Source organism: Oncorhynchus tshawytscha, linkage group LG21 (genome assembly GCF_018296145.1).
Source record: "Oncorhynchus tshawytscha isolate Ot180627B linkage group LG21, Otsh_v2.0, whole genome shotgun sequence".
NCBI lineage: Eukaryota > Metazoa > Chordata > Actinopteri > Salmoniformes > Salmonidae > Oncorhynchus > Oncorhynchus tshawytscha.
In genome coordinates, this window is record NC_056449.1 from 39224030 (window position 1) to 39245191 (window position 21162).

Below are 21162 nucleotides of genomic sequence, written 5' to 3' on the forward strand. Positions count from 1 at the left end.
TTAGCACAATAAAAACAGATCTTAGAGGTGTTTAGGGACTGTGAAGAATAAAGGAGAATTCTCTCCACACACCGGTGGTAGTCTTGGAAACGTGTCTTTTCAACACGCACGAACATACACACATACCTACACGTACACCCTCTTCAATGAAGGAAATACATGTATTTATTTATTCTTGCTCGTAATGACATCATAAAGCAGAACATCTCCTAAGTTTTTTCTCTCAACATTTTAATTGTAAGGATGTAGTTTAGTCAACCCTCTGATAGTCCTAAATGAGCTGGTAGGCTGTTTGCGGATCTCTTTATTTGGCAGGGCTGAGGCCTCGTTTGAGCCAAGATTTTTTTTTTTTCTCCCTCCAACCCATTCTTTTCCTCTCCCTTATTCTGTCTGCCTAATCAAAGAACAATAAGGTCTTTATCGGTATACCACAGTGGTGGAGGAAAAGTGCTTTTTCCAAAGAGGCACAGACGACTCCCCGTGAGGATAAAGGACCATGTGTTAATGATGTTTTTAATTCAGAACTCCCATATTGCTTTAGCCGCTCTAGAGATGGAGAAATGTAGATTATTGGGGTGAGGCTATGATATTGTTTTATGAAACATTTGTTCTAATCAGTCTGAATAACAGGTTGAATACAAACTGAAACACAATAACAAAACATATGGCAATATAATCAAGTTTTCAGTGTTTTATTTTCCTCATAAGATGCAATTTGAGATTGAGAATCGTGTTATGAAATGAAATCATATTCACAGAGAAATTGCCCCTTTTTCTCCAAACTGTCCAATGTAACCAAAAAATCTCCTCACCATTTAGAAAATTGCATGTAATAATACTTTAGTCTTTTCACTGTTAATTGTCTTCAATGTTAAAGGTCTATTTTTTTTTGACTTGGCAAAGAATGACCTTCTGAAACAACATCTAATTTCAATTCATTCAGTTTTGGAAATATGATTATAGTCAAAGGTGTAGAATGTACTGGAGATGAAAAAAAGAGAAGATAATTGATGTTCACGGATTACCCTTTATTTGTGGTTCACAATCTGACTCAACTACGTTCTCTTTTCTTGAAGAACGGCTAGCATTTGTGGATATTGACCTCCCTATGCAGTGTTTCCCTTTGTAGTGCTACCATCGTGCTCCTGAAAAAGGTCACTCCATGAACTTCTGTAACTCTCCAGAGAAATCAAAGAGCTACTCCCTTTGAGAGGAGAAGAGATCTACAAACTGGTACAATCCTCAGACAGACCTTTTCTAATCAAAGTCAGTTCATCCACACCTCCTTCCCTTTATCTAAATTGGGCTGGTGGGAAAAGTAGGACACGGTGCAGCCTCGTCAAAAGGGTCAATCTATTATAATAATTTTATGGGCAGTAAACTGTCAATTAAAACTCATACACTATAAGTAGTTAACGTTCATTTTTGAATAGTATGTCATTAGCCTTGACTGCTATATCTCAGAAGAGCGCTGATTTTAGATTCTAAGACCAGGTTATCAATTAGACTGCCGTGACGTAATACGATATTCCTCGGAGAAGACGTGACAATACGCAACCAATTAGTCTGAGATTTCCCCCCAAATGTCGTCTCCAAGGTGATTGAATTAGCTCTCTCTGCAGCTGAACGCACCAACAACGTCCACCACACTAAAAACATGTAAATCAACATATTGTTCTGTGGTGTTTTCAGACCCATCATCACGTGACGTTAAATGAACGTTGTGTTTCCAGCATTGTGTGATAAAGTATTACAGTTAAGTTCTGTTTTGGTGTTGTGTTTTTTTTAGACCAACTGTCAGTGATGTTAAATGAACGTTGTGTTTTGGTTTCCATCAGACCCAGCGTTGTGTGACGTTAAATGAACGTTGTGTTTTGGTGTGTTTCCATCAGACCCAGCGTTGTGTGACGTTAAATGAACGTTGTGTTTTGGTGTGTTTCCATCAGACCCAGCGTCGTGTGACGTTCCACCTCCCGGATGGTTCTCAGGAGAGCTGTAGCGACAGTGGTCTAGGGGACCACGAGCCCAGCAGCACTGCCAGCACCACTCAGCCTCTCCCTCTCGGCTTCCCCCAGGAAGAGTACTATCAACAGACCTCGCCCAACAGCCGCACCGAGGGAGACGGAAACTCTGACCCTGAGTCCAGTAAGTGGCTCCTGTCCAAGGACTTAATTTCTTTATTTTAGTTATTTGACCAGGTTTTCCCATTGAGTTAAAAAGTACCTTTGAAGACCTAGGAAAGAGCTTCTCTCTGTAATAAACTGGCCATGCTAATTCATCACTTGGTTTATGTTATAGGAAGAGCACACTAGTTTATATTTATGGTATATTTATGGTTTACAAAACATTATGGTATATTTATGGTACATTTTCCCTAATGTCCATTAAACAAGCTTGTCCCATTGAGATCAAAATACCTATTTTTCAAGAAAGACCTGGCCCTTGGCCAACAGCAGCTTAGTCTGGCCAATAAACGAGCCATGCTATTTAATCACGTTTTATCTTCTGTAAGGGGTTAACAATAGGAGGAGCACTCTATCAAGTTTCAAGTTTTAATGTCACATGCACAAGTACAGTGAAATCCACATCATATACAACAGGTGGAGCAGTATTATACACAGTATAATATGCAGTATTAAATAATGTAGATGTTAATCCGGGCCCTGCAGTGCCTATCCCCACTCGCATACCCCAGGCACTCTCATTTGTTGACTTCTGTAACCAAAAAAGTCTTGGTTTCATGCATGTTAACATTAGAAGCCTCCTCCCTAAGTGTGTTTTATTCACTGCTCTAGCACACTCTGCCAACCTGGATGTCCTAGCCATGTCTGAATCCTGACTTAGGAAGGCCACCAAAAACCCTGAAATTTCCATCCCTAGCTATAACATTTTCCGACAAGATAGAACTGCCAAAGGGGGCAGAGTTGCAATCTACTAAAGATATAGCCTGCAGAGTTCTGTCTTACTATCCAGGTCTGTGCCCAACAATGAGCTTCTACTTTAAAAAATCCTCCTTTCCAGAAACAAGTCTCTCACCGTTGCCGCCTGCTATAGACCACCCTCAGTCCCCAGCTGTGCCCTGGACAACATATGTGAATTGATTGCCGCACATCTATCTTCAGAGCTCGTGCTGTTAGGTGACCTAAACTGGGACATGCTTAACACCCCGGCCATCCTACAATCTAAGCTTGATGCCCTCAATCTCACACAAATTATCAATGAACCTACCAGGTACAACCCAAAATCCGTAAACACAGCCACCCTCATAAATATCATCCTAACCAACCTGCCCTCCAAATACACCTCTGCTGTCTTCAACCAGGATCTCAGCGATCACTGCCTCATTGCTTGCGTCCGTAATGGGTATGCGGTCAAACAACCACACCTCGTCACTGTCAAATGCTCCCTAAAACACTTCAGCGAGCAGGCCTTTCAATCGACCTGGCCCGGGGATCCTGGAAGGATATTGACCTCATTCCGTCAGTAGAAGATGCCTGGTTATTCTTTAAAAGAGCTTTCCTCACAATCTTAAATAAGCATGCCCCATTCCTAAAAAATTAACCAGGAACAGATATAGCCCGTGGTTCACTCCAGACCTGACTGCCCTTGACCAGCACAAAAACATCCTGTGGCATACTGCATTAGCATCAAATAGCCCCCACGATATGCAACTTTTCAGGGAAGTTAGGAACCAATATACACAGGCAGAAAGCAAAGGCTAGCTTTTTCAAACAGAAATTTGCATCCTGCAGCATAAACTCCAAAATGTTCTGGGACACTGTAAAGTCCATGGAGAATAAGAACACCACCTCCCAGCTGCCCACTGCTCTGAGGCTAGGAAACACTGTTACCACCGATAAATCCACAATTATTGAGAATTTCAATAAACATTTTTCTACGGCTGGCCATGCTTTCCACCTGGCCACCCCTACCTTGGTCAACAGCCCTGCACCCCCAACAGAAACTTGCCCAAGCCTCCCCATTTCTCCTTCACCCAAATCCAGATAGCTAATGTTCAGAAAGAGCTGCAAAATCTGGACCCCTACAAGTCAGCAGGGCTAGACAATCTGGACCCTCTCTTTCTAAAATGATCTGCCGAAATTGGGGGCTAGACAATCTGGACCCTCTCTTTCTAAAATGATCTGCCGAAATTGTTGCAACTCCTATTACTAGCCTGTTCAACCTCTCTTTTATATCGTCTGAGATCCCCAAAGATTGGAATGCTGCCGCGGTCATCCCCCTCTTCAAAGGGGGAGACACTCTAGACCCAAACTGCTACAAACCTATATCTATCCTACCCTGCCTTTCTAAGGTCTTCGAAAGACAAGTTAACAAACAGATCACTGACCATTTCAAATCCCACCGTACCTTCTCCGCTATGCAATCTGGTTTCCGAGCTGGTCATTGGTGCACCTCAGCCACGCTCAAGGTCCTAAACAAAATCATAACCGCCATCGATAAGAGACAATACCGTGCAGCTGTATTCATTGACCTGGCCAAGGTTTTCGACTCTGTCAATCACCACATTCTTATCGGCAGACTCAACAGCATTGGTTTCTTAAATGACTGCCTCGCCTGGTTCACCAACTACTTCTCAGACAGAGTTCAGCATGTCAAATCGGAGGGCCTGTTATCCAGACCTCTGGTAGTCTCTATGGGGGTGCCACAGGGTTCAATTCTCGGGCCAACTTTTCTCTGTATACATCAATGATGTTGCTCTTGCTGCTGGTGATTCTCTGATCCACCTCTAAGCAGATGACACCATTCTGTATATATCTGGCCCTTCTTTGGACACTGTATTTTAACTAACCTCCAGACAAGCTACAATGCCATACAACTCTCCTTCCGTGGCCTCCAAGTGCGCTTAAATGCAAGTAAAACTAAATGCATGCCCTTCAACCGATCGTTGCCCACACCTGCCTGCCCGTCCAGCATCACTACTCTGGATGGTTCTGACTTTGAATATGTGGACAACTACAAATACTTAGGTGTCTGGTTAGACTGTAAACCCTCCTTCCAGACACATATTAAGCATTTCCAATCCAAAATTAAATCTAGAATCGGTTTCCTATTTCACAGGAAAGTATCCTTCACTCATGCTACCAAACATACCCTCGTAAAACGAACTATCCTGCCGATCCTTGACTTCAGCGATGTCATTTACAAAATAGCCTCCAACACTCTACTCAGCAAATTGGATGCAGTCTATCACAGTGCCATCCGTTTTGTCACCAAAGTCCCATATACTACCCATCACTGCTCTCGTTGGCTGGCCCTCGCCTCATATTCATCTCCAAACCCACTGGCTCCAGGTCATCTACAAGTCTATCCTAGTTAAAGCTCACAGGTCAGCTTAGCAGCACCCACTCGTAGCACGCGCTCCAGCAGGTATATCTCACTGGTCACCCGCAAAGCAAATTCCTCCTTTGGCACCCTTCCTTCCAGTTCTCTGCTGCCAATGACTGGAGCGAATTGCAAAAATCACTGAAGCTGGAGACTCATATCTCCCTCACTAGCTTTAAGCACCAGCTGTCAGAGCATCTCACAGATCACTGCACCTGTACATAGCCCATCTGTAAATAGCCCATCCAACTACCTCATCCCCATACTGTTATTTATTTTTGCTCCTTTGCTCTCAGTATCTCTACTTGGACATTCATCTTCTGCACATCTATCACTCCAGTGTTTAATTGCTAAATTGTAATTGTTTCGCCACTATGGCCTATTTATTGCATTAGCTTCCTTATCGTACCTCCTTTGCACACACCGTATATATTTATATTTTTCTATTGTGTTATTGTCTGTGTATTTGTTTCTTCCATGTGTAACTCTGTGTTGTTGTTTGTGTCACACTGCTTTGCTTTATCTTGGCCAGGTCGTAGTTGTAAATGAGAACTTATTCTCAACTACCCTACCTGGTTAAATAAAGGTGAAATAAAATAAAGAAAAAATAATGTAAAAAAACAGAATATAGAAGTCTCTCATGGTAATAACCAGTTCGGTAGATGATTTATTTTCTCCCATCCTTTCCCCTCCATCCTTTTCCCCTCCATCCTTTTCCCCTCCATCCTTTTCCTCTCCATCCTTTTCCCCTCCATCCTTTTCCCCTCCATCCTTTACCCCTCCATCCTTTTCCCCTCCATCCTTTCCCCGTCCATCCTTTCCCCTCCATCATTTTCCCTCCATCCTTTTCCCCTCCATCCTTTTCCCCTCCATCCTTTTCCCCTCCATCCTTTTCCCCTCCATCCTTTACCCCTCCATCCTTTTCCCCTCCATCCTTTTCCCCTCCATCCTTTACCCCTCCATCCTTTCCCCCATCCTTTTCCCCTCCATCCTTTACCCCTGCATCCTTTACCCCTCCATCCTTTCCCCTCCATCCTTTACCCATCCATTCTTTACCCCTCAATCCTTTACCCCTCCATCCTTTAACCCTCCATCCTTTACCCCTCCATCCTTTTCCCTCCATCCTTTTCCCCTCCATCCTTAACCCCTCCATCCTTTACCCCTACATCCTTTTCCCCTCCATCCTTTTCCCCTCCATCCTTTTCCCCTCCATCCTTTTCCCCCATCCCCTGCTCCTACTCAGCTGCATTCTATTAAATCATATCCATGACGATAACAGTGATTCATAGTGATGTAAATCATACCCATGACGATACCAGTGATTCATAGTGATGTAAATCATATCCATGACGATAACGGTGATTCATAGTGATGTAAATCATATCCATGACGATAACGGTGATTCATAGTGATGTAAATCATACCCATGACGATAACGGTGATTCATAGTGATGTAAATCATATCCATGACGATAACGGTGATTCATAGTGATGTAAATCATATCCATGACGATAACGGTGATTCATAGTGATGTAAATCATATCCATGACGATAACGGTGATTCATAGTGATGTAAATCATATCCATGACGATAACGGTGATTCATAGTGATGTAAATCATATCCATGACGATAACGGTGATTCATAGTGATGTAAATCATATCCATGACGATAACGGTGATTCATAGTGATGTAAATCATATCCATGACGATAACGGTGATTCATAGTGATGTAAATCATATCCATGACGATAACGGTGATTCATAGTGATGTAAATCATATCCATGACGATAACGGTGATTCATAGTGATGTAAATCATATCCATGACGATAACAGTGATTCATAGTGATGTAAATCATATCCATGACGATAACGGTGATTCATAGTGATGATGATTTATATGTAGATGTACTGTAATTGCTGTTCACCTTCTGATTAATATTCAATGATGTAAACATTATGTGGTTCATAAAATTGCCTTATCAAACAGTGTCTCTAATACATGGTAGATTCCCTTAGAACACAATATGTTGCACATTATATGGAGATTGGAGAATTTAATTTTACATTTCAACATGTACGTATATTTAAGCAATAAGCCCTAAGGGGATGTGGTATATGGCCAATATACCACAGCTAAGGACGGTTATTACGCATGACGCAGAGTGCAGAGTGTCTGGATACAGCCCTTGATTTAACCCTTATTTTACCAGGTCAGCTGACTGAGAACACATCCTCATTTACAGCAACTAACTGGGGAATAGTTAGAAGAGAGAGGAAAGGGGATGAATGAGCCAATTGGAAGCTGGGGATGATTAGGTGGCCATGATGGTATGAGTATCAGATTGGGGATTTATCCAGGACACCAGGGTTAACACCCCTACTCTTACGATAAGTGCCATGGGATATTTATTGACGACAGAGAGCCAGGACACCCGTTTAATGTCGAATCTGAAAGATGGCACCCTACACATCGCAATTTCCCTATGTCACTGCCCTGGGGTATTGTCATTTTTACTTGTTTTTTTTAGACCAGAGGAAAAAGTGCCTCTTACTGGCCTTCCAACACCACTCCAGGATCTGGTCTCCCATCCAGGGACCAACCAAGACCAACCCTGCTTAGCTTCAGAAGCAAGCCAGCGGGGTGATGCAGCAAGCCAGCGGGGTGATGCAGCAAGCCAGCGGGGTGATGCAGCAAGCCAGCGGGGTGATGCAGCAAGCCAGCGGGGTGATGCAGCAAGCCAGCGGGGTGATGCAGGGTAGTATGCTGCTGGCCCACAGCCCTTAGCCGTGGTATATTGGCAATTCACCACAAACACCCGAGGTGCCTTATTGCACAAACTGGTTACCAACGTAATTAAAGCAGTAAAAAAAAAAAAAAAAGGTTTTGTCATCCACGTTATACACGGTCTGTTATACCACGGCTTTCAGCCAATCAGAATTCAGAGCTCCTGATATACCATGGCTTACAGCCAATCAGCATTCAGAGCTCGAACCACCCAGATTATAATGATATATAATCCCTGCATTGATGTCATGTGGTGGTGGAGTCCAAGCGCTGCAACGAACCAAACATTAACAGAGCACTACGTGACCAGTCATTTGACGAGAAAGTCATACTACACCAAATGTAATTCATTCCAATGTAATATTAGCTGCTGTATAGCAGAGTAGGACTAGTTCATGATATAGAAACGCAGCAAATGTATTTTCAACTAGCAAAATGCAGGTTTGAACCATCAGACACATCTCTACCACACAAATCAAGAAGACCTGGAGACTGGTTGTCATGACTGCTTTGCCAAGAACATGGAAAGCTAATCTCCTCCCCCAAAAAGCTCACAGATAAAACGTGACACTTTAGTACCCGGTTCTAAAGGAGAGAATGAAGAGACAGATTCTCTCTCTCTCTTTCTCGCTCTCTCTGTTGACAGACTCAGAGATGAGTGCATTGGTGGCGCAGGGGGCCCCTAGATGGATTAGATATGGTTTTATCAATGGGCAGCAGGCTGCCATGGCAGGGGCAATCTCTTATCTCGCCGTCTCAATTTGTAAAGGGCAAGAACAAGGGAAAGAGGGAAAGGGAAAAGAGATGGAGAAATGAGGGGTGTAGTTATAGGAGTAAAACAGGCAAAACATGGGAAAAGAAAGAGAGAGGTGGAGAATCAAAACCTAGCTTCTAAGCCTTTGTATTCCAAAAAGGTGCTTGGTATGAGCAAGGTCTTGAATGCCAACGATGGGCTGAGTAACTCTCTGGGAACAGGCTGGGGATGTGGCCTTCTTATGACAATGAATTTCTCAACTCCTCTTTAAAACTGCATCTTTATTAGACCACCCGCTCTTGAAATAAAGTTCATATGACATTTATGTTTCTGTTATTTATGAGCTAGGAGGCCATTCATTTTATGGCCCCTTTTGCTTTCCTTCCCTAGGCTTACTTTATCAGACTGTCAGCAATCTTATGTTGTCGTCTCCGCCAACACAACGCGCTGAGGTTTTTCATATCTCCTCCTCCTCCTCCTCCTCCTCCCATCCTGACAAACAGATTGTAGGCACAAATGAATATCATTAGCACGTCTGTTATTAGCTCCACCCTCCAAGCCACCTAACAGCTGGCATTTACAAATGTACACATCCAAAACAATTAACACAAAGTTAAATATTACCTGTCCCTTTTGGTTAGGTCACAACGCTTTGTAGTTAACTTCAAATGCAGACAGATGTGCATAACGATGTGTATTAGATCTATCACCATTGAAATGGACGAGGTAACCATTGATTTGTGTGTTTCTCATAGCTGTGAAGTTGGTGGGTTACCATTGCCAAGGTAGTTCATAGTGTGCCAGTGATCAATAACAAATGTACTGCCTGCCAAAAACGATTTTGGAAAGGAAAATGGCTGCCTAGTTAGCCTCATGTCAATCTGTTTTTGTTCTGGTTCTATTCTACTCTCCAGTATCTGAACAGGCAGACTGTAGACTGATTTTATTCTACTCTCCAGTATCTGAACAGGCACACTGTAGACTGATTCTATTCTACTGTCCGGTATCTGAACAGGCAGACTGTAGACTGATTCTATTCTACTGTCCGGTTTCTGAACAGGCAGACTGTAGACTGATTCTATACTACTGTCCGGTTTTTGAACAGGCAGACTGTAGACTGATTCTATACTACTCTCCAGCATCTGAACAGGCAGACTGCAACGTCATTTGGGCCTAAAACATGGTCTTCATAATCATTTGACTCCGTTTTTTGTTTTTCTCCAAATAATTTAAAATAATTAGATGTGTACATTGATAGAGGAGTTGTTCATTTGTGTATTGTCACTGTTATAACGGCCATTCCAGACATCCTATATTTGATGTGATAATAGTTATTGGTATTTCCCTCGGGGAGATGGCCCATTATTAAAATCAATAAAGTTTTCGAGCTTGCATGAAAATCACCAAAACAAAACCAATCAAATCTGGTGTGTGTTTTAGGGATAGTTGTTATGCTATTAGGTGGGATCCCTGGGTAATAACATACTAAAAGGCTTTGGGGAATGGTTCTCATGCCATGACATGGTTGTAAGCTCTCAGACAAAGTTAAGATGCTGAAAAGTCTGCGTTGTCGATAAATCTCTCAAACCAAATCCTTCAACAATTTTCAAACAATACACAGTTTATACTCTAGACAATTTATAATGTCACAAATTCTAGGCCTATATTATTACGAGTCCAAGGATTTAAAAGCACTAGCTTTCATACCAGCTAAAAGCATTCGTAGATGTATATTAGTCAATGAGAGAAAGATAAAATACAAAAACCGCTATATCTTAATCTGTGGCATATGGCTTTCAAATGACCAGCTTATACCTTGTCTTTCTAAGATCTAAAGCTGCTATTAAAATAAGCCAATCCTTTTTATACACTGTAAGTATAAATGAGATTACAGATGTGGGCGTACATAGATGCTGTTGTTTTACAGTAAGAGTTTTTGATGTATACTTTCCCCTTAAGTGCTTTCTGGGTAATTATGAGCATTTTCATTTTTTGGGGGGGTTTATTATTTATTCCAAACTTGGATCAATATGTGTTGACCTTTCCAGTCTTCATTGTAATGTTAGGACGCATGTCTTCCGTCTGGTTTTATATCTTCCTGAGTGCTTTAATCTGATTAAAGGCTTTCATAGCTTACAACTTTTTTCTTTTTTTTAACTAGGCAAGTCAGTTAAGAACAAATTCTTATTTTCAATTACGGCCTAGGAACCTGCCTTGTTCAGGGGCAGAATGACAGATTTTGTATCTTGTCAGCTCGGGGATTTGAACTTGCAACCTTTTGGTTACTAGTCCAACGCTCTAACCACTAGGCTACCCTGCCGCCCACAATTAACTTTTTACCATTCTGAATTTGATGAGTATTTTATAAAAGCATACTGCAATGCTGTTTCAACTATAGGTTCCTGTTGAATTTCCACGTCCTCCTTCTATGTGTGGTGCTCTCTGTCTGTTTTTAGCTCAGAGAACTGCTATATGCCAGTAGTTGGGAAAGATTCAGACAACATTTTTAGGAAACATTGCAGCCAGTCATATCTTAGGGGAAGAGGAAGCTACTGTAATGTACACTGAAATTATTAATATAATATGAATCCAATCTGGGTTTCAGTTTCAGAGCACTCATTATGTAACGCAATTAGAAGTAATGAACGTGGTTGTTAATTACATTCATTTGTTGCAAATCTCCATTCCCAGTTGAATTTTTCTAAGGAAACATTGTGACACTGACCAATGACTTATCATTTGCAATGTGATCATATCCATTCAGCCCAATGGAGTTATGCATAATTAGCGGTTCAATGCCATTAGAATCCAGGGGAAACCTGAACAGACATACTCTAGTTCAGATGTTTCATCCAGCATAATATTCATCTCCATTATGCAGTTAGCTAGCCACAGCTTAATAATGACATGTATCTATTTAGTATTTTTCTGTTAGCTAACCACAGTTTAGTAATTATATGCATCTATATAGTATATTTAAATTAGCTAACCACAGTTTAGTAATTATATGCATCTACAGTATATAGTATATTTCAGTTAGCTAATCACAGTTTAGTAATTATATGGATTTATTTAATATTTAATATATTTATACCTATGTTGTTGTACTTTATTGTTGATTTTGGGGCTAAGTACGGTTGAAGTTGGACGTTTACATACGCTAAGGTTGGAAATATTAAAACTAGTTTTTTTCAACCACTCCACAAATGTCTTGTTAACAAATTATAGTTTCGGCAAGTCGGTTAGGACATCTAATTTGTGCATGACACAAGTCATTTTTCAACAGTTGTTCACTGTACCACAATTCCAAAAAGTGGGTCAGAAGTTTACACTAAGTTGCACTAATGATGTCATGGCTTTAGAAGCTTCTGATAGGCCGAATTACATAATTTCATTCAATTGGAGGTGTACCTGTGAATGTATTTCAAGGCCTTCAAACTCAGTGCCCCCTTGCTTGACATGGTGGGAAAATCAAAATAAATCAGCCAAGACCTCAGGAAAAAAATTGTGGACATCCACAAGTCTGGTTCATCCTTGGGAGCAATTTCCAAACGCCTGAAGGTACCACGTTCATCTGTACAAACAACAATACACAGGTATAAACACCATGGGACCACGCAGCCGTCATACCGCTCAGGAAGGAGACTCCTTCTGTCTCCTAGAGATGAACGTACGTTGGTGCGAAAAGTGCAAATCAATCCCAGAACAACAGCAAAGGGCCCTGTGAAGATGCTGGAGGAAACAGGTACAAAAGTATCTAAAGTATCAAAAGTATCTATATCCACAGTAAAATGAGTCCTATATCGACAACGGCAGAACTGAAAAAGCGTGTGCGAGCAAGGAGGTCTACAAACCTGACTCAGTTACACCAGCTCTGTCAGGAGGAATGGGCCAAAATTCACCCAACTTATTGTGGGAAGCTTGTGGAAGGCTACCCGAAACGTTTGACCCAAGTGAAACAGTTTAAAGGCTATGCTTACAAATACTAATTGAGTGTATTTAAACTTCTGACCCACTGGGAATGTGATGAAAGATGTGATAGCTGAAATAAAAAATTCTCTCTACTATTATTCTGACATTTCACATTCTTAAAATAAAGTGGTGATCGTAACTGAAATAAGACAGGGAATTTTTCATTAGGATTAAATGTCAGGAATTGTGAAGAACTGAGTTTTAAATGTATTTGGCTAAGGTGTATGTAAACTTCAGACTTCAATCTTATTTCCAATTCTCAGAAACAACACGACGTTAGAAAGTTGTATACTATATGTGGCACCTTATTTACTGTAGCTACCTCATATTCATTTCCTGTGTTATCCATCTCTTTCATTGATCTAGCTACTTCATATTCATTTCCTGTGTTATCCATCTCTTTCATTGATCTAGCTACTTCACATGAATTTCCTGTGTTATCCATCTCTTTCATTGATCTAGCTACTTCACATGAATTTCCTGTGTTATCCATCTCTTTCATTGATCTAGATACTTCATATTAATTTCCTGTGTTATCCATCTTTCATTATTAGGTTTTGATTAGTGTCTGTATTTCAGCACCATGAAGGTGCCTCTCTAACCTGCTCTGTTAGAATGCTTACACCAGATTGCTTTTGTTATTTTCTTATGGTTAATAAATACTTAACATAATAAAAAGCCCTCGGTACCGCAGGCTCCCAGAACTTTTTACAGCATCTGCGCCAGTGGGCCAGCAACAGAGCTAAACGAAACAACAGTCAGCATTAACCTACATACTGTACATTACGGCGATCCTTAAAAGATGATTTCAGACGGTTTTGTTATCTTTTTCTGACCGGTTTAAGGTCTCAGCATCAGTCTTGGGGGGGATTTAAATGGACTCGTCTATATCCATCCTATCCAGTGGGATTTTACAGAAGTGTCTGAGTCTCTCAAAGGTGATGTGGACGGAAACCTGTGTTTCATCTGGTTCAAATGCCACATGAGCGGTTTGATTGAGAGACAAGCTATTGATCTGGTGGAGTCAACTCAAATCACTGGAATGTCCTTCTCTAGAAGAGCCTGCTAAATGTCATGTTAGAAAGCTATTTTTGAGACCATTAGGAGTTACTTTGTTGTGCTGCCAAGCACTGACTGAAGTTGATACTGTCCATAGCCCATGATAACAACATGCTAGGTCCTAATGCACTGACTGAAGTTGATACTGTCCATAGCCCATGATAACAACATGCTAGGTCCTAATGCTCTGATTGAAGTTGATACTGTCCATAGCCCATGAGAACAACATGCTAGGTCCTAATGCTCTGACTGAAGTTGATACTGTCCATAGCCCATGATAACAACATGCTAGGTCCTAATGCTCTGACTGAAGTTGATACTGTCCATATGTAGCCCATTAAAGCCTATAACAAATGGCTTTAAATAGTGTAAAGTATATCTATAACAAATGGTTTTAAATAGTGTAAAGTATATCTATAACAAATGGCTTTAAATAGTGTAAAGTATATCTGTAACAAATGGCTTTAAATAGTGTAAAGTATATCTATAACAAATGGCTTTAAATAGTGTAAAGTATATCTATAACAAATGGCTTTAAATAGTGTAAAGTATATCTGTAACAAATGGCTTTAAATAGTGTAAAGTATATCTATAACAAATGGCTTTAAATAGTGTAAAGTATATCTATAACAAATGGCTTTAAATAGTGTAAAGTATATCTGTAACAAATGGCTTTAAATAGTGTAAAGTATATCTATAACAAATGGCTTTAAATAGTGTAAAGTATATCTATAACAAATGGCTTTAAATAGTGTAAAGTCTCTCTGTAACAAATGGCTTTAAATAGTGTAAAGTCTCTCTGTAACAAATGGCTTTAAATAGTGTAAAGTCTCTCTGTAACAAATGGCTTTAAATAGTGTAAAGTCTCTCTGTAACAAATGGCTTTAAATAGTGTAAAGTCTCTCTGTAACAAATGGCTTTAAATAGTGTAAAGTCTCTCTGTAACAAATGGCTTTAAATAGTGTAAAGTCTCTCTGTAACAAATGGCTTTAAATAGTGTAAAGTCTCTCTGTAACAAATGGCTTTAAATAGTGTAAAGTATTTCTGTAACAAATGGCTTTCAATCTTATCAACAGTGCATTCGTAAAGTTTTCAGACCTCTTGACTTTTTCCACATTCTGTTACTTTACAGCCTTTTTCTAAAATGGATTACATTGCAAAATCAGTTTTTTGAATTTTTTGAACATTTATTTGAATAAAAAAACTGAAATATCACATTCACATAAGTATTCATACCTTTTACTCAGCCTTGAGTCTTCTTGGGTACAAGCTTGTCACACCTGTATTTGGGAAGTTTCTCCTATACTGTACCTCTCTGCAGATCCTCTCAAGCTCTGTCAGGTTGAATGGGGAGTGTCAATTCACAGCTTTTTTCAGGTCTCTCCAGAGACGTTTGATCGGATTCAAGCCCGTACTCTGTCTGGGCCTCTCAAGAACATTCAGAGACTTGACCCGAAGCCACTCCTACATTGACATGGCTGTGTTCTTAGAGTCGTTGTCCTGTTGGAAAGTGAAACTTCTCCCCAGTCGTAGGTCCTGAGCGCTCTGGAGCAGAATTTCATCAAGTACTTTGCTCTGTTAATCTTTCCCTAGATCCTGACTAGTCTTCCAGTCCCTGCCACTGAAAAACATCCCCACAACATGATGCTGCCACCACCATGCTTCACCGTTCGGGTGGTGACAGGTTTCCTCAGACGTGACGCTTGGCATTCAGGCCAAAGAGTTCCATTTTTGTTTCTTCAGACAAGAGAATCTTGTTTCTCATGGTCTGAGAGTCCTTTAGGTGCCATTTTGGCAAACTCCAAGTGGGCTGTCATGTGCCTTTTACTGAGGAGTTGCTTCCGTCTGGCCACACTACCATAAAAGCCTGATTGGTGGAGTGCTGCAGAGATGGTTGTCCTTCTGGAAGGTTGTCCCATCTCCACAGAGGAACTCTGGAGCTCTGTCAGGGTGACCATCGGGTTCTCACTCACCTACCTGACCAAGGCCTTTCTCCCATGATTGCAAAGTTTCCAAAAATTTCATAAAACCTGTTTTCAATTTGTCATTTAGGGGAATTGCGTGCAGATTAATGAGGGAAAAAAGTAATCAATTTTACAACGAGGCTAACGTAACAAATTGTGGATAAAGGGGAAGGTTTAACAAAAAACTTTCAGAATAAACTGTATCTGTTATGGTCTCCAATGTTTCCTCCTGCAAATGAATGAGTATCATTCAGGTTGCATAATGTATAGACTGGCTAGCCCCTACACCCAATAAACTATAGACTGGCTAGCCCCTACACCCAATACACTATAGACTGGCTAGCCCCTACACCCAATACACTATAGACTGGCTAGCCCCTACACCCAATACACTATAGACTGGCTAGCCCCTACACCCAATACACTATAGACTGGCTAGCCCCTACACCCAATACACTATAGACTGGCTAGCCCCTACACCCAATACACTATAGACTGGCTAGCCCCTACACCCAATACACTATAGACTGGCTAGCCCCTACACCCAATACACTATAGACTGGCTAGCCCCTACACCCAATAAACTATAGACTGGCTAGCCCCTACACCCAATACACTATAGACTGGCTAGCCCCTACACCCAATACACTATAGACTGGCTAGCCCCTACACCCAATAAACTATAGACTGGCTAGCCCCTACACCCAATACACTATAGACTGGCTAGCCCCTACACCCAATAAACTATAGACTGGCTAGCCCCTACACCCAATACACTATAGACTGGCTAGCCCCTACACCCAATACACTATAGACTGGCTAGCCCCTACACCCAATACACTATAGACTGGCTAGCCACTACACCCAATACACTATAGACTGGCTAGCCCCTACACCCAATACACTATAGACTGGCTAGCCACTACACCCAATACACTATAGACTGGCTAGCCCCTACACCCAATACACTATAGACTGGCTAGCCACTACACCCAATACACTATAGACTGGCCAGCCCCTACACCCAATACACTATAGACTGGCTAGCCCCTACACCCAATACACTATAGACTGGCTAGCCCCTACACCCAATACACTATAGACTGGCTAGCCCCTACACCCAATACACTATAGACTGGCTAGCCCCTACACCCAATACACTATAGACTGGCTAGCCCCTACACCCAATACACTATAGACTGGCTAGCCACTACACCCAATACACTATAGACTGGCTAGCCCCTACACCAAATAAACTATAGACTGGCTAGCCCCTACACCTAATACACTATAGACTGGCTAGTCCCTACACCCAATACACTATAGACCCACCACCCGCCAACCCCTCTTTTACCCTACTGATACTCTCTGTTTATCAGATATGCATAGTCACTTTTAACCACATCTACATGTCCATACTACCTCAATCAGCCCGACTAACCGGAGCCTGTATATAGCCTCGCTACTGTATATAGCCTCGCTACTGTATATAGCTTGTCTACTGTATGTATTCTCGCTACTGTTATAGCCTCGCTACTGTTATAGCCTTGCTACTGTTATAGCCTCGCTACGGTATGTAACCCCGCTACTGTATATAGCCTCTCTACTGTAGATAGCCTCTCTACCTCATATAGCCTCTCTAGTGTATATAGCCTCTCTACTGTATATAGCCCCTCTACTGTATATAGCCTCTACTATATATAGCCTCTCTACTGTATATAGCCTCTCTACTGTATATAACCTCGCTACTGTTATAGCCTCTCTACTGTTATAGCCTCTCTTCTGTAGATAGCCCTGCTACTGTTATTTTTCACTGTCTTTTTACTTATTGTTCACAAAATACCAATTTATTACTTAAAAATTGCGCTGTTGGTCAGGGGCCTGTAAGTAAGCATTTCACTGTAAGGTCTACACCTGTTGTATTCGGCGCACGTGACAAATAAACTTTGAAATAAACTTATTTTGTCCAGTCTAAGACATCATTAGATATGTCCAGGATGTCCAGTCTAAGAAATCATTAGATATGTCCAGGATGTCCAGTCTGAGACATCATTAGATATTTCCAGTCTAAGACATCATTAGATATGTCCAGTCATAAGACATTATTCAGCACCACATAACAGTTCTTATGATGGAAATTAACTATACCTTAACTGATTGTGAAGCACAGACTGAAGGTGTTTTATCGAGATCATAGTCAACTAGGTTGGATCTTTAAGAATTTTTTTACATAACTAGACAAGTCAGTTAAGAACAAATTCTTATTTTCAATGACGGCCTAGGAACAGTGCAAGGGCAGAACAACAGATTTCTACCTTGTTAGCTCGGGGGGTTTGAACTTGCAACCTTCCGATTACTAGTCTGACGCACTAGGCTACCCTGCCGCCCCAATGTAATCCGTCTCTAGTAACTCCATATATCCTAGTCGGTTGAAAATGCAGGGCAAGGTAGATTCCATTTTAGGAATCGCAGGGTAAAATGGAACACAATGGAACATTGTCATTGGCTTTTTGTGCTGGGCTGTTTGAATTTCACCCCGGCAGAGTTCAGAATATATTGTCCGGAGATACGATCAAACTTGGCAGCTATTGATCCACTTCCAAACCAGACATGAGACTTACCGAACATGTTAACACATTGAGAATGGGTATTTTAAATTGTACAGGTATTTGAAAGCCTGCTCAAGTCATCATGATTGTGGTTGAGAATTTTAACTAGCAGCTCAACATAGAGAACAGAGAATATATCCTGCCAAGTAGCTGACCTCCTTTTTCCTCTCTCTATGAACTTTGATTTCCTATCCTAGGAAGAGGAAAACTTTATCTGAGTTTTAAATAATTACATCCTGTAGGAAACACTATCAACAAATGGTGGATTTTAAAGGCAGTGATGAATACGTTGTTATCACTGAAATGTATCAGTTTCTCAATTAAAAGTTGTTTAATACAATATTTTAAAAGTTAATTAAAAAAAGCTAATCTGTTTTGTTTTTTCTGGGGGGGGGACAGATTTAATAAAATAATAAATTAATAAAACTAATGGACTCATATAAATGCTCTTAGTGAGCCCAAACAAACAGGTTTGTTTTGAATGTGTAGATGATATTGAATGTTAAGATGTTATGGCCTATCATTTACTGTACCCTACACCGCTCTGTTGGGCAGTATCAACTTCAGTCAGAGCTTTAGGACCTAGCATGTTGTTATCATGGGCTATGGACAGTATCAACTTCAGTCAGAGATTTAGGACCTAGCATGTTGTTATCATGGGCTATGGACAGTATCAACTTCAGTCAGAGATTTAGGACCTAGCATGTTGTTATCATGGGCTATGGACAGTATCAACTTCAGTCAGAGCATTAGGACCTAGCATGTTGTTATCATGGGCTATGGGCAGTATTACCTTCAATCAGAGCATTAGGACCTAGCATGTTGTTATCATGGGCTATGGACAGTATCAACTTCAGTCAGAGCATTAGGACCTAGCATGTTGTTATCATGGGCTATGGACAGTATCAACTTCAGTCAGAGCATTAGGACCTAGCATGTTGTTATCATGGGCTATGGACAGTATCAACTTCAGTCAGAGCATTAGGACCTAGCATGTTGTTATCATGGGCTATGGACAGTATTAAGTAGCTACAGTATTGGTATGAGCTTGTCAATACAATAGATATTGATACCTACAGTATACCATGAGTGTACAATTTGTTGGGGCATTGATTCTACAAGGTGTAGAAAGTGTTCCATGGGGACCCTGGCCCATGTTGAGTCCAATGCCTCCCACAGTTGTGTCAAGTTGGCTGGATGTCCTTTGGGTGGTGGACCATTCTTGATACACACAGGAAACTGTTGAGCGCGAAAAACCCAGCAGCGTTACAGTTCTTGACACACTCAAAAACTCCATTTTTTTTTGTCTGGCTCATACACCCTCTGAATGGCATACATACACAATCCATGTCTCAATTATCTCAAGGTTTAAAAATCCTTTTTTTAACCTGTCTCCTCCCCTTCATCTACACTGATTGAAGAGGTTTTCACGGGTGACAGCAATAAAGAGATCATAGCTTTCACCTGGTGTGTCTATGTAATTTATGTTTCTAATGTTTTGTACACTCAGTGTATGTTACTATTCATTTGACCTTTATTTAACTAGGCAAGTCAGTTAAGAACAAATTCTTGGTTATAATGACAGCCTAGGAACAGTGGGTTAACTGCCCCTTGTTTAGGGGCAGAGCAACAGATGTTATACCTTGTCAGCTCGGGGATTCAATCTTGCAACGTTTCGGTTACTAGTCCAATGCTCTAACCACTAGGCTACGCTGACGCTGCCGCCTCAACTATGTTGACATCTGCTTTTAAGAATGTTTGAGGTCAGGTTTGGTTCTCCTTTTTACTTAAAGACATGGCACTATGAATACATTAATAAGCTCAGTCTCATTCTTTCCATTCTCATTTTTTCACATTCAGACTGTCTCACGGATGAGGATTGGTTTTGCTTGGCTTTAGAAGGACTTATTGATGGAAATAACTGTGCATCAATATGTCCCCCGAAGGCTGAACAGGCTCCACATCAGAGGGGTTGTATTTCCAGGTGACTCGTCCCCAATTGCATTCTATTCCCTATATAGGGAATATGGTCAAAAGGAGTGCACTACATACAGTAGGGAATAGGGTGCCATTTTGGACACGTCTACTGACCTGTACTGTCCTTATTTCCAGGGAACAGCATGTTGTTCCACTCTACAACATATGGTGAGGGCACTTTAAAACCTTCTCTATTATCATTGTCAAAGCACGGATATCATGTTGTTTTAACAGAACAAGATAAATTGGATTGCTGATTTTTAAGTGTATAATGCATGCTGCAATGGGTAACACGGTGTGTTCTGGGAAATAAGCCTGTCCGTGACCTTTGTAGAATGAATCCTGACAGTCACGATCCTCATTTTTCCATTTTATAAGAAAACATGACAGGAATAATTGCAATTTATGCTTTCTGAATCTAGAGTCATTCTGGGCTGACTAATCACTATAAGTTATAAATTCATTTTTAGAATTGACTTTTGACATATTTCATTTTTTATTTGTAACAAGTAACTATTTTAAGTTTCTAAGTACTGTGCGAAAATCCCCAAGAACATAATCCATTTCATATTTCTGGGTCCAATCCTGATCAGAATACTTAATTCCACATTGTCACAGTGTGCAATGCAACTTGATCAAATAGCAGCTGCACTCCCGTCGTGTTGAAATCCAGAGCACTCTACGGCATCTCCA

At 40.9% G+C, this 21162-nt stretch overlaps 1 protein-coding gene across 1 annotated transcript in view; it reads left to right on the forward strand.

Moving 5' to 3' along the window:
* The window catches only part of pcdh11 (protocadherin 11), a 287556-nt gene that overhangs the window by 192886 nt on the left and 73508 nt on the right, over positions 1–21162 (forward strand). Inside the window, exon 6 of the mRNA XM_042303479.1 lies at positions 1947–2145. Within this exon, the coding sequence (XP_042159413.1) occupies positions 1947–2145 (199 nt within the window). The remainder of the gene's footprint in view (positions 1–1946; positions 2146–21162) is intronic.